At 39.0% G+C, this 21,290-nt stretch overlaps 1 protein-coding gene across 3 annotated transcripts; it reads right to left on the reverse strand.

The window, feature by feature from the left end:
• LOC117473563 (poly(ADP-ribose) glycohydrolase) lies at window positions 1–21,274 on the reverse strand. Of its 3 annotated transcripts, none has more exons than XM_034119203.1 (19): window positions 21,129–21,274; window positions 20,479–20,566; window positions 20,287–20,375; window positions 19,781–20,206; window positions 19,113–19,291; window positions 18,687–18,809; window positions 18,128–18,214; window positions 17,781–17,855; window positions 14,449–14,541; window positions 13,326–13,480; window positions 11,153–11,232; window positions 10,990–11,050; window positions 10,736–10,811; window positions 9,438–9,585; window positions 4,917–4,995; window positions 4,390–4,498; window positions 2,331–2,436; window positions 1,142–1,270; window positions 1–910 (listed from the first exon to the last, which is right to left on the reverse strand). In XM_034119203.1, the coding sequence occupies exons 1-19, from the start codon at window positions 21,181–21,183 to the stop codon at window positions 735–737; spliced, it is 2,334 nt and encodes a 777-aa protein (XP_033975094.1). In that variant the 5' UTR covers window positions 21,184–21,274; the 3' UTR covers window positions 1–734. The 3 variants fall into 3 exon arrangements, with proteins under 3 accessions (XP_033975094.1, XP_033975093.1, XP_033975095.1); XM_034119202.1 differs by having other exon boundaries at window positions 19,113–19,303; XM_034119204.1 differs by lacking the exon at window positions 21,129–21,274 and having other exon boundaries at window positions 19,113–19,303; window positions 20,479–21,110.
• Window positions 21,275–21,290: the final 16 nt, after the last annotated feature.

The following is a 21,290-nucleotide window of genomic DNA, read 5'->3' on the forward strand; positions in this document are numbered from 1 at the left end:
TGACATTTTCTTAAAACTGATTTTATTTAGGCGAAACAAATCCTACTTTTTGTTCAAGTGCAGCTATACAGCCATTAGTAAGAAGGCCTACAAATAACAGATTCAAAGTGTAAATACTTATAAAATATAGAAACAAACCAATCAAATTAACATTTCAAGTGCAACGGTTGGTTCTTTCGAATGTGAACAGCAAGAACCGGACAAATGTATTCATGGAAGTCATAATTGAAACTAAATGTAGCTTTAAATGCAGAAGGTAAAATATTATTTCCCAAAGAGCCAGGCTGCTCTTTAAATCAAACTGTTTCCTTAGACTGCTTCCTAGCTTTCCAAACCCCGTTCTTGTTATTCTATTCCTTTAACTTGATTTCTGACAGCCAATTCAATTAGGCTGGATATGTGTGGGTGTAAAAAAGGCAACATGACAAACTCAGAAGATGGATGGCAACCTTTGCTTCACCATTAAAATCACAATTGCGTCGTATTGAAGCTCAATCCATCGGCGTATTACCAGCGGCAGCAAAATGAACACAGCGCCAGACAGGGTCGTAACTAATCAGCCACTGCAGTTCAGATGTTTTTGAAAAGGATCTGCATGCTACTGTCGATGGTCCTTTTTGGCTCCCATTTGGTAAACAGTTAATCAAGCCTTCTTAAAAAAAAGAAAAGGCAGTATTTAAGGTGGGTTTTGTTTTATCGCAGATTAGGCATGGTGACTCATCAGCCACCTGGCCCTAACTGCAGTCTGTGGGGACGGGATGTCTGGGCGAGTCCCCGTCGGAGTCATCTGGCGCCGGCGAGGAGCCGGCCTGTTGGAAGATGAAGGAGAACAGGCTGATCTCAGGTCGCCGACCGAGGCAGCTCTTGCACACGGAGCTGTAGTACTGCTCCAGGAGATCATACACCTCTCCTGTGAGGGAGAAAATATGAGGATTGAAATCATATCACATAGTTGTCAGTCTGTTTCTATAACATTGTTTCATTAGATCACATTGTTCACAACAAAATCCAAAGATGAAACTTTCCAAAGCATATTTAATCCTGTTATAATATCCTTATTGTCGCACTCTTGGTGGTGAAATATTAAAAAGAAGGGACACAGTTTTATGTAAACAGGAAGCAGACGGGTTGTTTTCCTTACCGACACAGATCTTCCTCTGAGTTAGGAAAGAGTGCATCTTGTGGACATCTGTCATGAGTTGGCTGTCACCAAAGGTGAAATAGGCCACATCTCTGCCCGCCTCAGCAGCTGCCAGCATCTGGAGCAGAGCTGAAGGAAAAGAAGCTGCCTGTGTTAACGCTCCACTGTGAGAGAGGCAAAAAACTGGTTCTTTAGAATAAAAAGGATTGACCTTTTAATGCTGTTTTTACAGGTTTGTTCAAACATTATCATCTTCTTACTCATAGATATACAGTTGAGTATATATTAACAGAGGTCTAAGCTAATGTTAGTATTTGAAGTGTGCGCCACCCGCCTCTGTGGCAGTGACTGTAAAAGGCAATAATCGGGGGAATAGGTCTCACCCCCACTGAGAACTCTGGATTAGTTACAAAGAGAAGCCAGGTCTGGCCCCGTAGAGAGCTGTGAATATTTGAAGAGACTGGAAATATGTCTGCTGATTAATGAGGGTTGGGACAGTGGCAAGTTAACGAGCATAACTGAATCAACATTTTCAGAAGAGAGCTATAAGCGGAATATGCCTACACTTCAGCAGTTTCTGTGCCCGGCTCCGTTTCATCCGCTTTTCCCAAGAATTATCTGACAATTAAAAACTATCTGGCTATCTGAGGCCGCAGAAGGCAAACCCAGCAGGAAAACAGCATCCGAATTACAAAGCTCTTCCCAGGAGGCGTGTCATTAAGCAGACAATAGGTGATGATGCCTATGGAGGGCTTTACCTTGCTACAGCTAATTAACAAATATGTATGTATAGTGTTCAAGCACCGTGGCTCAGGCATAAAGTAAGAAGCAGAGATACTACTGCAAACTGTTAGCATTAAGTGTCCTTAGGCTCCCTCTTCAGCGTCCGTGGTACAAGGCTGAGACAGAAAGCTGAAACGGATTGATGGACTCGAGCCGGGGATCAATTTCACTATTAATGAAACATATTAACTTTGTCATTTGATCAATAGAAGGAAGGCGACGAATAGGCTTTAACTAAATGAACGCATTCCCGGAAGACAAATGGATGGCCCACGCTGATCTGCTGGAGCCTTTCAAGCTGAAATATATTCCGTTATATCCAGGAAGAGCGTCCGCTTAGACTGCCAAGTGCATTAAGATGATCTGAGCTTTTTTTTTTTTAAGGCAGCATTACGTCAGCACTTACCTTTCAGACGTGTGTCACCTCCAAAAACCCCACAGCCCCAGTTCCCTGTAGCCACTGCCGAGAGGTTTTGGCTTTGTTCTTCAGGGCGAGCAAAGCCACAGTAAGCCTAAATAAAGACAGACAAAATAAATGATAAACAACATATTAGATAAGAAAATGTAAACAATGCAAAAACCAATTTAATATCATAGAACAAGTGTCTTTCATGAGAAAAGAACGCTGTAAAAGATGTTTGCCGTGTATGAAATTGTGAACAATTTCATACACGGCAAACTCTAATGTATTCTATACTGCGTAGTGCATTGAGAATTTAGATACCCATGAGTCATTATTATTATGTAGTGTTGGATAAATGCTATTCAAAAGCAAACATACACTATTGACTTTTCCATGAATGCTGTTAACACTGCATATTTGACATATTGACTTAAATATTGGGGTAAAAAAAGAAAAGGACAATTCTGTCGTATTTATCACTGCTGTTATTTGATTCTACTGTATGTCTTTTACTGCATTGAGAAAAGCCTACAAAATACTGTGCACCTGAGTATGATATCAATTAAGAAATTAAGATTATGGTACTCAAATAAAGAAACAAATATAATGCACTAAGTAGCAAATAGGGACTGATTTCAGATACCAACATTGCATTATGACAAGCATAGCCCTTCCGTCATCACATTGTGAATACACCAGGTTTTCTCGGGGGTGACAACACATCAAGTTGTCAGGCCATTGAAGGAATGATATGTAATTCGGTATATAAATGCAAAATCCACTCTGATGAGCCTCAGGTCTTAGGATCACCTTTTTATTTCAGCTCAATGGTAGGTTTCTTTAGGAGCCAGTCCTACAGAATGTCTCCTTTATATCAAATATAAATGCAAAGTAATTCCATTTGCCTGCAGGCCTGTGCTTGACACATCAGTTAACGCATGAACACATAAAAGGTTGGTTGGATTGGCTGAACATACATTTTAACATTATGTCATTTGGCTACACCTATTTCCTCAATTCAATTCAAACTGGTGTGAAATTGGCGTAGGTTGGAATAATAACCATTGCACGTTAAATATACTAAACCAATGTGCAGCAACATGAGCATTTGACAGGAAGACAGGTCAAATAAAAGATCTGAAGGGGCTCTGGACATTTATTTTCACCATGAAATGAAGTGAATAGTGAAAATGAATTGTGCGAGCCCACCCTCTTCCTGACCAGTCATAAATTGTTCCTGTGAAAGGGCCGATGTGACAGTTAGCTGAACAATATTCGAAACAGGATTGATCTGTATGTTGGTGCATTCTTCACACCCTTGTCAGAGCTGTCAAACTCCTCCATGCTTTCTGATTTGACAACATCTTGATTTTCTTTGAGTGGGCGGACTGCACACATGGAAGATTCTTATTTAAAACAAATCTGTAAATATGATAACTATGATTCAGTGGCGTAAGGTCAAATATGTTAATGGTAATGAATAGCATTAAGTCTATTCTCTACTAATGTAAAAATCCATCAGTCTGTATTACATACAGTTCAAATATTTACCTAGAGAAGAGTAAACATCAATGTCATCACAGCTGACATTTGTTATGTTACTGTTTCCCAATTATCAACCAAACGGACTGACATTTAACTCAATAAGTCTGTGAAAAGCAAATATTAAGTTAACTAGCAAAAAAAGCTAAAAGATAATTGCAGCCATACGCCGTTAAAAAGCCATGACTATGGAAGTTCAGAGAGTAACATCAAAGAGCAGCGGTAGATTGCCCATTCACTTCCACTCCCATCAATTATACAAAGAGTGCACACTTTGTATACAAAACCAAAAAAACACTTACAGCAGCGCTCATCGTAAAGTTACTAAAGTTCCGATGAGCTGACATCTTTTGTTTTTGATTTATTAAAATAATAACTTTTTATTTTATAAGTGTTTTTTTTATATAAATAACGACCTGCTCAGTTTTGTGACATGCAGAGCAGAGACACAAGAAAGACATGATACTGTATATATAAGATATACAATTAAAATAAAACACAAACGTAAAAAAAAAATGACCTTGTTTAGTTCTCGGTTGAGTCTATCGGGACGAAACTGTTCGAGGAAGTTCTTGAACTGCAGCGCATCGATGGCCACAATCTCTGTGCATCTTCTCTGCCAGCCATCTCTGCCAACAAATAAAGAAAATGGTATAAGATACACCAGAACAGATATGCTTTAGTCAAATTACGCAATAATATCTTAGAGCTGGATCTATGACAGAAATAGGAAGTTCCCGTAAATAAAGTCTAAAATAAACAGATAAAAAACGAACTTTGTGACATACAAAGACATCTCTGAATTTACATTATGGTAATGGTACTGGATGGTGTGGGAAGTGTCAGGAAATCATACAATTGGATGGCAGTTCATCAAATAGTTGTTGAGGTGTTTCAGTCTACAGACTAAGGTGATGGAACAATCAAAACTGCCCTCCCATGAGCTAACATGGCCATAAACGATTGTTACGTAGCTTTAAAAGTAGCATTTAAAAAAAAAAAAAAAGGTATTTTAAGGTCTCTAAAGCAGCTAAGTTCAATAAATACCTGGGAGTTGTGTCCTGGTGGCTGCCAGCCCACTTGTAGGTCTGAGCATAGCCGGTGTATTTACTGTACTGCTGTGAACCTGGTAATGACAAACACAGACATTAGTCACACCCCATAGAAAGCATTAACACATTCATCTTGATATTTAAACATGCTCAGAATTAAAGAATCCTTCCAGTTGTGTTCAGATAGCAAATCTGAAAGAAAAGCAGGTAAGATTACTTTGTTAACCGGCACATCAAGATCAGTAGTTACCAATTATAAAGCGGTTTAAGGTGTTATTATACTTGTGTAGCTAAAATCAATATGTTTTTCTTTTTTGAAAATGTTTTTGATTGATTTAAAAAAAATCAATAACAGCAATAACTACCTAGCATATACACATTATTTCACGCTTGTGTCAGGAAACGACATCTTGCCAGCTGTTATGAGTGCCAGTCATATACTATAAAGTAGATGGTGGATAGGGCTGTGCAATTAATCGTATTTTAATCGCAATTACGATTTTGGCCTGCCACAATTACGAAAAAAACGATTATTTTGCTTTGCTAGGTTGTGACAGTGCACTGCAACATATTTGGTTCAAGGTTCAAGGTTCTTTATTGTCAAACTGACATAGCTACAGAGTAATTATGTTGTTGAAAATCTTATGTCACAGGCTTCTCCAACAATGCAACATAATAATAATAATAATACAGATAGTAAGAGTAATACAAAAAGAAAAATAGTTATAAAATAAAGTGATCAAATGTATTTGTATTTATCATATTTATATATGTTTAGTAGCTTGTTGAAGTGCGCTCCAAAATATTTGTTGATCTTGTTTATTGGTATTTATTATTTTTGATATTATTTATTTAAATGTAGATATACATGTATCATTTATTTAATTTATTTTTGTATTGGTTTTTCAGTTGAATTATACGCTCAGGGAAATCAACAGTTAAAAAGATACTGTTCAAATTATTATTTGTATTTAAAAGTTCAATAAATGGATGTTTTCAAAGTCAATGAATAATCGTATTTAATAATCGTGATATCAATTATTGACCAAAATAATCGTGATTATGATTTTTGCCATAATCGCACAGCCCTAATGGTGGATACATTTTCCTAGACAAAATGACACTTTGAAACCAACAACAGCTTCCACCATTTACATATCAGTTTATATTAACAATCAAAAACAAATCAAAAGCAGAAATGCAAAGTAAAAACAGTATCTACAACTGGTTACTCTTGAAATGTGTGCAAAGACATCCAAATATACAAATTACTTTATAAATTAACTGTAATAACCAAAGGTTTTCATTCAGGTGTCTTTAGTGATCCTGCCTGATGTGAACAGATGAAACCGGAGCAGCTGTTTCCTGACAAGAGGAAGGTCAAGTTATTACCCCCCTTGAAACAACGTGAGAAGCAGCGTCTGACCGCCGGCCCACAGGGGCACACTCCACACCGGAAAAAGGGGGGGGGGGGGGAGCAGCAGCACAGTCAAACCAATGAGGCCACAAATTAACTTCCCATTCATTAGCGCTCATTAGTACCTGGCTGTCGAGAGCACTCGCTGAGATGCTTCACGCTGCAAAGTGAATAAACCAAGTGATTAGTAGAGGGGCCTCGGTCAGCAGGTATAAGGAGGTGCACAGGGGGGGGGGGGGTCTCTAGAGTGCAGTCTGCTTGACAGACATTTCACTTATAATCATCCTGCCTTACACTTTTTAAAGTAATAAGCACAATTACTGCCCAAACAAGACATTCAAGTACCTACACTGGTTCACAAATACTTTATTTACAGAAAACAGACGAGCAAAGAGGCCGAATGGACAGTATAACATGCTACCTAACTTATATATAAACTGTGTGTGCAGCCAAGTCATTCAAGCTAAGTGACAGTTTCTTACAATCCAACTACTGGCTACAAACAGATTTGCAATAATAAATGAAAATCTACACTAAACTTAAAGATCGTCCTAGCACCATTTATGGACAAAGTTTGTGCGGAGTTGTAACTCTTCTTGTTCATAAGACTGGACAGTAAACTGGCACAGGTGGCAGATAACGGAAAATATTCCATTATCTTCAAAATATATTCAACAAGATGATAAGAGAACCTCTTGTTATTTTTTTTGCTGTTCAATACCACAATTCGTGTCATAAATAATTTGCGGACAGGGTTTAAAAAAGCTTTTCAATACAAGTTACTTTATGAAAGTTTCAGAATTGGTACAAGTTACTACGGGAGACCACTGAAGGACGTTTGCATTACTGATAAAATGCCCTGCCGCCCTGTCTAAAGTATTCATACATCTGACCTTTAATGGTCCTCCAAGAATATCATCTCTATGATCAACCATATTTGCGTTTGAAAGGAACAACCTTCATGAACAATATCAATTATGATATTGTTGCAGTGCGAATCAGATCAATCTTGGCCCGGCAAAGATGTGTCTGGTTGTTAAAAATGATTTCTAAATGACAAAAAGGTTGCATAAAAATCACCAGGTATAATGTGCGGTGCTCCTGAAGGTTGTTCCTTTCATGTGTAAATACATCACAACAAACTGTCTCATATTGGTGGTGAACCAGAGACAGAAAAAGGTCAGGAGCGCATCTCATTGCCATGTTGAGGTAAAAGTGAGAAACGAGAAGGCAACATTGAATAGTGAAGCAAGATTGTGTGCAAAAAATGTCTCTGTATCTAACGCACCACAGTTGCTGCTCACTATTTCCATCTATGAGTCACATGACTTCTCCTTGATACAGTTTATACGTTTGACCGCTCCAATGGCAGCCACATATCTAGCAATCAAGGATAAATTCAATTAGGCCCGGGCACTTTTGCAAATTTCACTGCAGAGGCAGCACATGACAGGGGGACATGATTTACAACATGGCCACAACGCAGCTAAGGCTTAGACTTGGCTGTTAGGACGGAGGACAAGGGATGCGGGCAGGGTTCAATAAAGATGATGGAATGGGAGAGTCCATTAGCGGAGCAGGTCTTGGGCAGGTCTTCCAGCTATAATTAATTCTGGGCCCGGGTAATAAAGTTAAGTGGCGTAAGTGGAGGCGAGGGAGAGATGGCCAGCAAGGAGTCTGAAGGTGACTCCACCAAGCACAGAAGATCTGCTGCAGTGGTGTGATGCTGATCAGGAGGGCGGTGGCTCTGTTGCCTCACTTCCTGCTCATCCACCCCCTGGTCATGCATCTTGGTAATATATTTATGGTCAGTGAGTTTATGTGTTGTAACAGTGGTTTACGTCATGCACTTGAATATATTTAAATGTATAATTTCAAGACACATTTATCTCCAATGTAACAGGAAGTTGTTTTTTGTATATAAGCAGCTAATATTTGGTGCTAGACAAGGAGCGTATGGATAGTTTATCAGCGCTTTCTCACAAAGAAACCGATTTCTGACTGTGTTGGAAAGCAAGGTTATAGGGTCAGAGAGAACCAAAACAAAATGGACGTAAATCCAAAACAATGAGCTTAAAAAACATTCATGATAGCTGCTGTAATGTCATAATGTAAGATCTATATGGACCCAAATGGAATTCAATGTGTTACAAGGCAAGAGCTGTATTTTTCTATAACTAAATGCCTCTTCTTATTCCTTTAAAATCCATTTAATTGATGTCAGCTATACCATGCTCTACTAATAAAGGGCTCACTGCATCTATTAAAATAGAGGTACTGATGATTTTTGGTTATCCTGCTATACTATCTGTGCATTTCTGATTTTATTATAAAAAAATACTAGTAACAAGTTCAAAAAGCTACCTTTTTTTACTCAATTTACTCTAATTCTTATGCCTGATTATTCCCTTAATGTACAAAGTTACTTATGTGATAAACTTATCTTGAGATTTTTTTTGTTGAAATGGTTTTACTGGATTAAAGTAAACTTCCGTTAGTGTTATAAAAGCAATTACTATACAACATAACTTTTGTTTTCCAAACTCTCCATCAAAATCAATCAAGCAAAGAGTCAACAGTGTTGAACAGTTTGAAAGAAACAGGACAGCAATCAGCCTCCTGCTGAGGTTCATACGTCTAGCGGTTGTTACTGGGTCTACTGGCCTGTCACAACCACTCAATACTGAAGTACAGTCTGTGGAAATTACTCGACAGAAAGACACCAGCTGAGCAATCAGGACTGGCCAATCTACAACTCCCGACTGATGCGACTCTTCCCTTACCTTTGGGCCAATCAAAAGGCAACATGGGACAAGGACAGATACAGAAAACAGGGCAATTTACAGAACAAAATAAGCCTCATGCTGTGCCGGAATGGGTAAATTGAAGGTGTATACTGCATGCTCTGTGTGTCCAGAAACGCCTTCTGTTTCTTCTGTCTAATTATAGGTCAAGCATAAGAAAGTAAACCCAGGGGCACTATTGATCTGATCTGGATCAAAAGATTAAAGCATAAATGATTGAATAGAAAAAAGATTCTTCAAAGGATTTCTTTTGCATTTTTACCCAAGGTGTGGAGGAGTTTTTATTATCACTGACCTGTGATGATCAGACATTCATTATGATCCAGGGCTTCAGTGAAGAGGCGAGAAACAATAAGCTCAGGGTTGATCAGAAAACGGATTTCCTCCTGGACTAGACCAGAACTGGTGACTCCTCCCCCCACAAACTGGTTGGCAAAATCCACCTGCAAATCAAGATGGATGACACGTTATGAAGAAAACACTGAAACATCCCTTGCAGCATGGACTGAATATTGCAGTCACATGCTCATATAACAAAAAATGTTCTTTGGCTGTTAACGTGTAGTTTCACAAACTTGGACAGTAGGTGGAAAACACTTCATGAAAAGGTTTCAGGCTTTTTTATTTCATTTATTTGTGACAGAATCCCTGACATGCTGATTGGGAAGGTGTCCTGAGGTGCTCACATTACTCAGACTTCTGTCCCCCATGCCAAAATGAGCTCTCCCCAGGAGCAGCACTTAGGCTGCTGCTGCCAGTAGCAAATGTAGAAAACAAGAGCGGAGTCCTGCAGTCCAGAGTAAACATCTCCCTCCAGTCATAACATGCTGCTAAATTGACTGCTGACTGGTGCCTGTGCTATAGCTTGCTGCGTGTGCTGTGTGGGCAAATCTATGGGTGTCACTGATTGACTTGTTTGGTCTGTTTATGATTCAAAAGAAAGCTCATCGTTTCAGCTCATGAAACAGACGTGACGAGTCATGGTTTTAGTCAGAAATCAGCCGTGTGGAACATATTATTGAATTCCCTGACAGTTGTTGCTCATTGGCCTAAAGACAGCACACACCAACCCCGTCACAACCCCAAAGAAGAGGCTGCAAAGGAGTGAGCCGCAGATCTTCCCAAACTGGTCACTCAACACTGGGACAGCGAGCGAGCCTCTAAAGTCTGCTTTGACAGGCTGTCACGCCACCCCCCCCGCACCCCAGCAGAGCATCCATCAATCCGGGCCACGGCGTACCCCGGGGCTGGTCATGTGTGCACATCAACTGTCAGCTTGTGGCAACTGGAGGCAAACAAAAGGTGAAAGGCAGAGCGGGCTCAGAGGCCTCGACCCCGGTCCCAGCACACACTCCCTCCGACGTGCCACCAGCTCCCTCAAAGGCCTTTTCAGCAGTCGTAAGCATTCTGGGTGAAAGACTCCAGAATGTGGTGGCTTAGTGACTGACTACATTAGAGGAAAAGGGGATGGGAACCAAGCAGTGTGGATGTTTATCAAGCAAAAATAAAGGATACTGCAAGGTTAAGTCCATTAAAGTAACAATAATGACATTGTATATTCACTAGTGAACACTTTTGCTATACTATTCTTACCTGAAGCATTCCATAACCATCATCCTCAATGGTTCCTTCACAAGTGATGTGGAGATTTGTGAGCTGAGCCTCTGAGCTGAAACACAACGAATGAAAAATGTTTTAAAATGATGGATGAAAGTTGAGACCATGGATTCTTACTTGCTTCCAAACAGTCTTTTAGCTTTAGATTTAGCAAGCTGCAGTGTTTTTTTTAATGGCAGAAACAATTGACATACTATTACTACGCTTTGAAGAGTGTCAATACACTTCACCTTTTCCAATTCAGAGGTCTATCCAAGCTTTTTCGTGTGAATGTCACAAGTCCGGTAGGCGCTGAAAAGCAAAAAAGGGAAGTAAGGAATGATTCTCTTTTATAAAATCACTTTACATCAATAACATATTGCAAACATTTTCAAATGAAATGTTAACACCTACTTTGCTCAGTGACACTTTTGAAATAGCAAATCAGGGTTTTCAGTTTCTCAATCTTGCTTGAAGAGCCCCCGCCAAAGAGCCTGAAGGCAAGAAGACATTTTTTGATATTAGGATACATATTATGTTCTTCTTATAAAAAATAAACCACACTTTTTTTGCGAGCAGGTTATTCACGGCATCAGAGCCAACAACCAACTCTTTCAGTGATCCACTGGTTAAATAACTAGAACCACGACAGGGAAAAATGACTCTCCAGTGCGTCGAAACACAAGACCTCCACTTTGGCCATGTGAGTTCAGTCATGCTTTAACTTTTGATATGAATTGGTTCATCTCTCACTCAGCTTCCCTTTCAGTCACTATCCGATTATGCAGGAGCTCCTTCGCTGTTACGACAATGGAGTGGCCCGAGGCGAGCCACACTGGTGAGCTACTTCACAGCACTCACACAAAAAAGGGAACGGAACAGAGCGGGAACCAGGGCTCCCTCCTTGGGGGTACATTAAGAAGCCCTGTGTTGCTTTTAAGCAACAGAGTCCTCAGGAGGCAAAAGGTCAATCCTCCTGAAAAATAACACAAACACACACACACACACACAAAGCTGCTAGTAGCGAGGTGCAGTGGGCAGGTTTGAATGCAGCATTGAGTCCACCATTTCTGTAACCTAAACTCTGTAAAGAACGCAACAGCCCTCCTCATACACCACGATAAAGAGAAAGAAAATGTCATGTGAGTGAAATGAAATAACGACAAAAGCTTGATGCACTGAGAGCCCTTCAGGTGCCGAGAGACGCATTCGTCCAAGTCAGCTCCTGCATCCAGTGTGGCCCCTAGAAACCATTGTGCGTGGTGTAGTCTTCAGGGCATAAGTCTTTGACATGAGCTGGTCACTAGTAAGAGCAGGCTTTTAGTAACATGTGCTCTTTGGGGAAGAGAGAATGAATACAGTTATATAACATCAATAGACCTCCCATAGATGTATAAAAAAAAAGCTATTATGTAACTGGACAAAAGAGGATAAGTGACCACAGTATGTACAGCGGTTGGGTTCTTCAATCATCAGAAAAGAAAACATTTAACAAGAAAAGCTAAATGCACTTTGTGGTGAAATTATAAATAAAGTTTGCTTTTGATGAATCTGTTGAATGACAGGTCCACCATTTTATTAAGCCAAAAAACAACAAAAATATACTTTTAATAGTCAGCTTTATCTCATTGTAGAGTTCATATTTGCATTCTGATAAAGCTGATTTTTTTTTATTACAAATAAGAAGTCTCTATTGAGGTAGAATAACATCGGAAGATAAACAGCTTTGTTTTTATTTCCTCTTCTTATTCCTTTGAAACAGAAATGCAGAGGAAAATAACAGTTTTAATAACAATAAAAGAAAAACACAACTTTCAAAGCTGGCTCGCACCAAATCGGTGATTCAGGGACATTTTTAGCGGCAGGCTAACAAGATGACTCTGGGCTCTCCTTTCAAATCACAGCAAAACCTTTATGTGAATGAAATGCTGATGCAATTGAACTCTGTAACAGCGTTCTGCAAAACAGCCAATGGCTTTCTCCATTGTCAAGAGCAGCCATCTGAGTCAATGTTAATCTAATTCTGACCTCCATTTAGGTAATTACACTGTGATGCCAAAAGAGATGGGGGACAAGACTGAGCAGAGGCCTGCAGACTGTTTTGGCATTACACCACCCAGACCATCTCTACAGTAAAAGCTTGCTGGAATAAAAACAACTCCTGCATTCCTCTTTTTCCTATGTTATGCTTTTAAAGGGAAAGGTTTGGCTCTTACCTACACATAAAGAACAGTATTCATATTTATTTTAAAACTGACAAGTGCCAGAGAAAGATAGATTGGCCAACAAATAGCATTATAGTGTAAAGTTCTTGTAAGTATTGCAGGCAAAAGGACACATCAAGTTCTTTAAAATGTGACGACACCTTTTTCTAATCACTGTGCACGTCATAAGATAGCTTTTGCTCATACGATCTACACACAATGTAAATGCTTGCTCTAACACCCAGGAGGAAGATAAAATGGTTCATAGCGAAAACGTATACAGTAGTGCCCTCTCATGGAAATGAAACAAGTTGTCCCAGCAGCGTCATTTACAAACTGATTATTTGAACATTATGTACGAAGGCACCACACCGTCGTATTACCTGAAGAAGTTGATGTCTGGGTAGTTGTAGTACTCAGTCTTCCTGGAGTTGCGTCGGGGGAAGGTGCAGAAGAAGGCGTTGGCGAGCAGACATGCCACCTGCTCCTGAGACACGGTGATGGAGTGGTCCAGGCCTTCTTTGAGGAGGGGTATCGGCTAGAGGAGGAATAGAGGTACAATTTAGGAAGGTCAAAGTAATTCGTTTTATCAATTTACCAAAACGAGACACTGAAGTACGTAAATGCACAACTTTGGCACCACTCCATGCTTCTTCAATCATAATCACAATCCTCCTTTGCTCACAAGAGATTCATACTCCTGATAACGGCATTTAGTTTATAAATAAACAGTGCATCTGTAAAAGCTATTCTGTCACGGCAATTGGGAGTGCTTGTTGAATTAAGGAAGAGAGATAAACAGGAAAGGTAAGATACAAGTTACCAATTCAGATCAAACACAATATTAATGATGGAGGTAATCATTTCAAATCAATCTGACACACATTTGTATGTGGTAGTAGATCAGATCAATGTAAGAGCCCATTCAGTTGACTTTAATATCAATCTATTCCTCTATCTCAAACACAGACTTTTAGACTAGCTAGCCACTACATTTTCCATCTGTAGACAAAAGATATATTTGGTTATTAGAAAATAATCAATTAGAACAAATATAAATACATTTTTACACTAAAATACACACTTGTTTATGGCTTACAATGCTATAATTTGCTACACTAAATGCTTTAGCACAAACATGTTCGATGAATTCATATTTTTCTTGTGGTGTGGGCCACTTAATATGTTTATATAAAAAGTTAATTCTTGATCAATTTAACACTCAAAGATATACAACTTAAATGACTTGCAAATGGATACACAATGACACTTTTTCAGCTGCTAACTCACATTGCTCTTCATAATCCGCACTTGAAAGAAGCGGATGACCAAGAGGACTTTAAAACATCAGACAAATGACCATCAATAGCTACGTGCCTTGACTTCAAGATTTGTACTACCATTTCATTAGATATTTATCATGTCGTGACCCGTGGGATCAACCTGCTGCGGTGATCTACTGTGTCACGGACCAGTGAGTCAGTGCCTGTTGGTTAGTGATGTTACCTTGGTACAGAGCTCAGATGCTCTCAGTGCTAATTGCACCATGTCTGGCAGCAGGAAGTCAAACAGATGTTCAGCAGCATCAGGCTCCAGGACCTTGGAGAGAGCAAGAGAGTTTGTTGTTTTGCCACAAAACTCAGCTGTGACATTATTAGCTGTTTGGGTTGATTCAATTGACAACTTGGCATCCATGGCAAAATGTACAATTTCACTGAGAAACTTAAAGTAATGAAATGTAAGCTATACAGAACATCCAAAGGCAATAACGTATTTAAATAAAGTAAAAGATAAATGCAGATGTAGTAGTGGAAAAATAAATAACTGTCTTTAATCTCATATTGGACCTGAAAGCTATAATTAAAATACATCTGGCTTCAGCTGAACAGTTTGTATACAATAACATCACAAGCAGAAAAACATATTAAAGTAACATCATACATGACTCCACAACACTGCCTAAGTGCTCTAATGTAAAGTAGACAATATACAGTGTATACTACCCGTATTTACAGCCATATTGGCTACGAAATGTCAGAATGATCAATCACAGAGCCATTTAATCAAGGTTGCACGCACAGCCATGCCAGCTGATTAAACAGTCTTCCTGGAAGAGATGCAAATGGCCAAGCATTTGAAACCGAAAGGACAGTGTGTGTCCAAGACAAGGAGCCTTGACTTGTGTTTTAGCAAAGGACATTTATATTATGGCAAAGGAAGCCTGACTAAACACTGTCATAAGTAATGACCTGGTTGACATCATAAACTGCTCCTAGGGGCGTAATAAATGAAGGCAGTTGACAGGGCGAGACTGGGATATAGCTGAGGTAGTATAAGCCAAGCTCCTTAAATCAGCAGAAGACACTGCATCAAATCAACTGAAGTAACACTCTGTATGACTTGATACAGGTCTGTACATCACACCCAACTGACAAAGTAATCAAGCAAGATGCGTGGGTGCGGGCAGTAAGAAACCAGATTCAGATTTAACACAACTCCTGATGCTCGGGGGTTCCTATTCCCCACAGGTCCGAGCAATAAAGCAATCCGCCTGACTGCTTCTGTGGACGTGTGGCCGTGTAAAAATAAAACGCTTGCATGCTCATAACCGTAAATACAACACTGGTTGTGCTGGAGAAAGCGAAATTGACAAAACCAATGCTGTCCGTCAACAGCTTTTCACATATTCATAAGGTTATTGTGCGGAAATGAATATTCAATGAGGTTGCCCAGCCCGTCACTCCATGCCATTCATGTCTCCGACACTCAAAAAAAGCCTGCTCCAGGGTCTCCAAGCTAAAATCTCCAACGGAAAACTAACAGAGGGGAAAATGGAGTAGGTAGAATTGCATTGTTTGCCTTTCCTCATGTTGCCTGTGGGTTGCACTGGAAATAAACAAGACCTATAAAATACTCAATAGTGATTGGTTTTTACAATAAAATAGGTTAAATACCAACACTATATATTCTTGGCTGTGGATGTATATATGTACGAATCCTAATTGCTACTGCCTCTGCTGCATAATCAACTCGCAGATGTATCCACTCACTTAAGCAGTGAATACATTCTATAGAGGGGCCGAGGCAATAAACAGACTTTGTCAAGAGGAACTGTGTGTGTCAAATTTGCAATAATATGGAGCATAAATAAAGCCAATCTATTAAGTGTGCGCTACCATGACTTATACGCGACTCTAAAAAGTGACATGAGAAATATCTAAAATGAAACACATCTGTGACACTCTCATTACCACAATTTTACGTCAAATTTAACAGGTGTTTACTTACTCCGACAAACCACCTTCACTATGAACCGACAAAGCAATAGCTACAATTTATGTGACACCTCATTTAAAATCCATATTTGTTTCAATAGATGTAATGGCACTGGACATTTTGCAGTCAGACAAAATCTAATCTTTCCATCCAAGTTGACTTGATACAATTCAAATCCAACCACAACAAAACTTTGCCTACGGCTAAAGCCTCTCAACATGTTCAGAATGTATCCAACAAAATTCCCATTCGACATGATTTATGACATATATGGCACACAATTGACTCAAGAGTATAAGGCTGAAGTAAATCGTTTTCTAGGATGTAATGTCATGTAATGCCATTTCATTTCTGACAACTTACTAAACTTTGACCTTTCAGCTAAATGTTAAAATATTTCTCTGGACTCCCACTTTGCCTCTGAAGGGCTTCAACATTCTCCTATGAAAAATCCATTACTAAATAATTGACATGATGGCATTCATAAAAAAATTACATATACTTCCTTCCTGAGATATTGTAAAAAAACATCATGAACTCAAGGTGATGCTATGAAGCACTGAGTGGATGAGTGCTTTTTACTACAAGGAAAATAAAGGCCATTATTTGTCTAGTCTTACATGCTCAGGATTTCTTAAATCAAACACTCATGACACAAGATGGCCCCATCTGTACTAATGGAAGATTACTATTCCTTTCATGAACCAGACAGTAGTACAGCCCTTCTGGATTTTACAAAGGATGACGCAGAGCACATCAGGACAGGAGATGATGGATGGCCTTCAAACCAGGCTGGAAAACGCACTGACATCTCTGAGCAACAACCAATAAACAAACAGAGCTCTGGCCATCATAACGCAACACGGGGTTATCTGGGGACAGGTAATCTGAGTTTCAGAACTCTAAACTGCACAAAAACACAACATATGTCCAATTATTTGTATTGTACAAACTTGGAGCAAGTGTTGTGCCTCTGTTTATGTAATGCTGCTAAAATGCACTCACAATGCTTGAGAATCAATTGACTAATATAGAACAAACCTTTTCAAAAAACCTAAAAACGTCATTACCACTCTTAGCTAGATATTTACTTTAAAAACAGTATCAGCTCAGTCTATGACAGACTAATTATACTGCATAACTTTGAATTATTCTGTGTTTCCAAGAAGAAAGGAAAAATGGCTGCAACGTAGGCCTATTGATCGATATTGATTCACAATGCCACTTAAATACTGGTTATACTAAACTAAATCTAATCTGGTGTCAAATGAGACATCCATATTACTTTTTCATCCACAAGCTGAAGACATTATCCTCACTACCTAATGAGACATCTGTACTCTCTTTGACCCAAGCTCTGTGAGAAACACTGGTTTACGATGCCTTCCGTCGGGCAATTAAGTATCATGATGGGACAGATGAGATTTCAGCTAACCCTCTAACAACTTCAACATGTGTGTCCATCTGCATGCCAGTATTAATTAACTCACTCTTATGATAAATACAATTACAAGAACAAATACACTTTAGTCACTACATCTGGAATCATTGATATTCTTTACCTTTGTGCAGTAAAGTCGCAATGCGGTGAAGTCCCATTTCTTCGCCTGTGAGGAACTGTACTTCAAAATGGCATTCTGTTAAAAACAAATTCAATAATTATTTGAAATATAGAATCTAAGTGAATCTTTTTTAAGTCAGTATTACTACATTTGTGCATTAAAATAACAAACATAATGGACAAAATAGTAGCATTCTCAGATACTGTGTGCCTCTCAGTTTCTGGGCTTATGACGCCATCTTATGGCATAGTCTGGTAACAACAACCACAGTGCAAAATGCCTGTTTTACAGAGTGAAATGTATTAGGCCCTGCCAATAAAAGGATAGCACACAGATGTGAAACTTGCCTTCAACTCGAGTTGACATGTAAATTCGTCGTTCAAAGTTTCCTTGATCAATTCCCACCGACTCTTATTCTGTCGTTCTTGTGTTTCCTGTTGAAGCACACAGCTTGTTAGTTCTCTGCGGGGTGAATACAGTTAAGCATATAAAGAATAACAAGGCTGTGTTGTTGTGCCTGTTTCTTGCAGTGGTTTAATTAATCAATGTAAAACAGTTCCGTAATTTACCCCCTCATTGTTTAATTCTTGCACATGCAGATTGAAAACATGTAATGTAAAAACCTAAAATGTACCCAACTATTTAGTTGGGTAAGCAACTAAATAGTAGCAACTCTTGAGAGTTACTACAATTAAATATACCAATGCTCATAATAGTATCCTCATTGTTCGCACAAATAGACTTTAAAATAGTTTAGGTCAGTCATAGTATGTGATAGTACTGCTTATTAACCCATATAAAACTTTACTTAAATGTGCCACTCATATACATTTGTAACATAATCCATTATTACAATTGTTATTTAATACTGACATGTCAATACAAATGTTATAGATACACCATTACCTCATCATGCACAGGAAACAGGTTCCAACTGGAACAGGGCATCTTGACATGGATGTCATCCCAGGTATCCTTAAACCTAGCAGGATATGGAACAGGTACTTTACCATTGTGAAGAAGGTCCGTCTGTCAATGGGAGTGAATGCAAATAAATAGCATTAGAGCATGTAATACCTGTGTACAAAACAAACTATCCAAATGACAATAAAATATAAAGCAGAGACACTCAAAAATACATATTAAAGATCAGTTTTTTTTTTTTACTTTTCCTTTGCAAGTTTACACAAAAACAGATGATTGTTGTACAAACTGTTTCTGAACACTGACTCAGAAACATGCAAATACATTAGATTGACAAAATAAATGGCTGTTGTTTTAATGACGTAAAAATCTGAAGTGTTTTGTTTAAAAAGAAAGAAATGCTCCAACCCTTATCATCACAGTGTGTTGGCCAGGAACATCCTTCAGCGGTGGAAGCGGTCCCCCACATTCAGGCATTCTGTTGAGATCATTGATTGGTGTCCCCAGCCATTTGACATGAGGTTTGCCCGAGGTATTTTCCTTGTCTGCACCTTGTTTCTCTGAAGGCAGATCTGGTGATGATGTCCCTGAAAAGAAGTCTGTTATTTTGGTATTGTGTTGCTGAGCATGTCTCCACTTCTTCTTTCTTAAAAGTGGGGTAGGTAATTTTGGAGAAACCAGCTCGAGTGCGCTAGAATTTGAAAATACACAGCCGGAACAAATCTGCCACTTCCTTACAGAGCCCCTCCTCCAACACACAAGAACGCGCACATGACCAATGAGGGCACGAGATAAGTTTGTGCACAGATGGAAGGCTGACAGGCAGGTAGGCCATCCAGTTATTTTAGCCGGGCCGGCTAAAATGATTGGTCGTGCTTTTTACAGTACTACGGCTTCCACAGATGACATTTTTTTATGGATTTTTTGTCAAAGCACTTAAGATATTCATTGCTATCGGGATGTTAAGAGCATTCCATGGAATATAACAAAAAGTGTATCTCGAGCCGGTTTCTCAAACTTACCTACCCCACCTTTAAACGAATCATAATTATGGGACAGTGTCTGCATATGCTCACTCTCTGCAGAATCCATGAATGCTGGGGAGACTGGATTGTCTTCATACAGGTGTTGTGGTGTCATGGGCTGGGTTTCTTCATCCGAATCAGAGAGAGCAGGCTTTTCAGCCTTTGTACAGTCTGGAACCTGAGCTGAGGTGCTTTGTAATACACTGTCATCATCGTCCATCTCTACATCCTCTTGGATTTGGCATCCGTCAGCTGTACTTGGGTTTCTTCTGGGCTTAACCAACCATTGATCAAGAGTACTTTTTAAATTCTGTTGTTGTCTTGGGCCGATTCTTTGATGGTTACCTTTTGTCTTTACGCCTCGCAGACCATCTGCTCCAGTCTTTCGCCGTATATCCATCCTTGTAAGTGGGTTGTTTTGCCTTCTTTCTTTATTTACTGCGTCATTGTCTCCTATCTTAAAGCTAAAAGTTGGGACTGAAAAAAAGGGTTACAAATCAAAAACCAAGCTAATGACTTATTTGGTGTATTTTTAAAATGGCATCTAATCAAAATACCTTTGAAGGAAGATGCAAGGGAAGTTGGGGCACTGGTTTCAAACCTGATTCTCTTTGCTAAAGGTTCAAAGTCTGTGAGTGCAGTCATTCTACAAAAGAAAAACCAACACATAAGACCATGTCCATATTAAATTGAGAGAAAGGTGCGTCTTGGCACTTTAAACATAACAAAGAAAATGAATGTTTACTCACAATACAACTTGAGCTGACACCACGATTGAGGTGTTATGTGGTTTTGTCCAGACTTGTTTCTTGGTTAGTCCTTTCTTCAATAGGTTAGCTAATCTTAATATATGGTACGACGCCATACATGACGTAGAAATAGAAAAAAAAATTGACAAGCTGTCGAGAAACAATTGTCAACAAACCATAGCTTGTAAGCTAACGCTTGCCTTACATGCTAACTAGGTGTAAAAACAACCGACACATAATTCAGAATAAAGTCAGAAACTTTAGCCGAGTAGTTTAGATTGATAGCTTGATATATGAAATAACTTCAACTAATATTATAAGAACATTTGTTGTTTTTTGTTAATGGTAAACGCACTGAACATGGCTACAAACAGTGCCGTTGTTCAACAACATTACACTTCCGCCTATGGGTGACGTGACGTCTCAACTTCCAAAACAACGCGATATTTCCGATTCAGTTCTCGCAAATGTTGTTTTTGACATATAAAAGTCATTTTTTCAGAAATTCTGAATAAGGCACTCTGGAAACCAATACTATTTTTTATGTAGACGTACTAAGTCTTTATATTTATATCAATATATATATTTATACTTGTGTGTACAACAACAACAACGACAACAAGGAATGTGACAGAAAGTCACCCACTTACTGTAGGATAGAAGTAAATCCTTTAGGCATTGTAACCGTTCACTTAACACTAACATTTACAGCATTGTAAAGTGCAACTATTTGCGAAATTCTGAGATATTAAGCTACAACCAGCATTTGGTTTCTGAATCCGTGGAGCTCCCCTGTCCTTAGCCACACCCAC

This window comes from Trematomus bernacchii, unplaced genomic scaffold (genome assembly GCF_902827165.1).
Source record: "Trematomus bernacchii unplaced genomic scaffold, fTreBer1.1, whole genome shotgun sequence".
In the NCBI taxonomy this organism is placed as follows: Eukaryota; Metazoa; Chordata; class Actinopteri; order Perciformes; family Nototheniidae; genus Trematomus; species Trematomus bernacchii.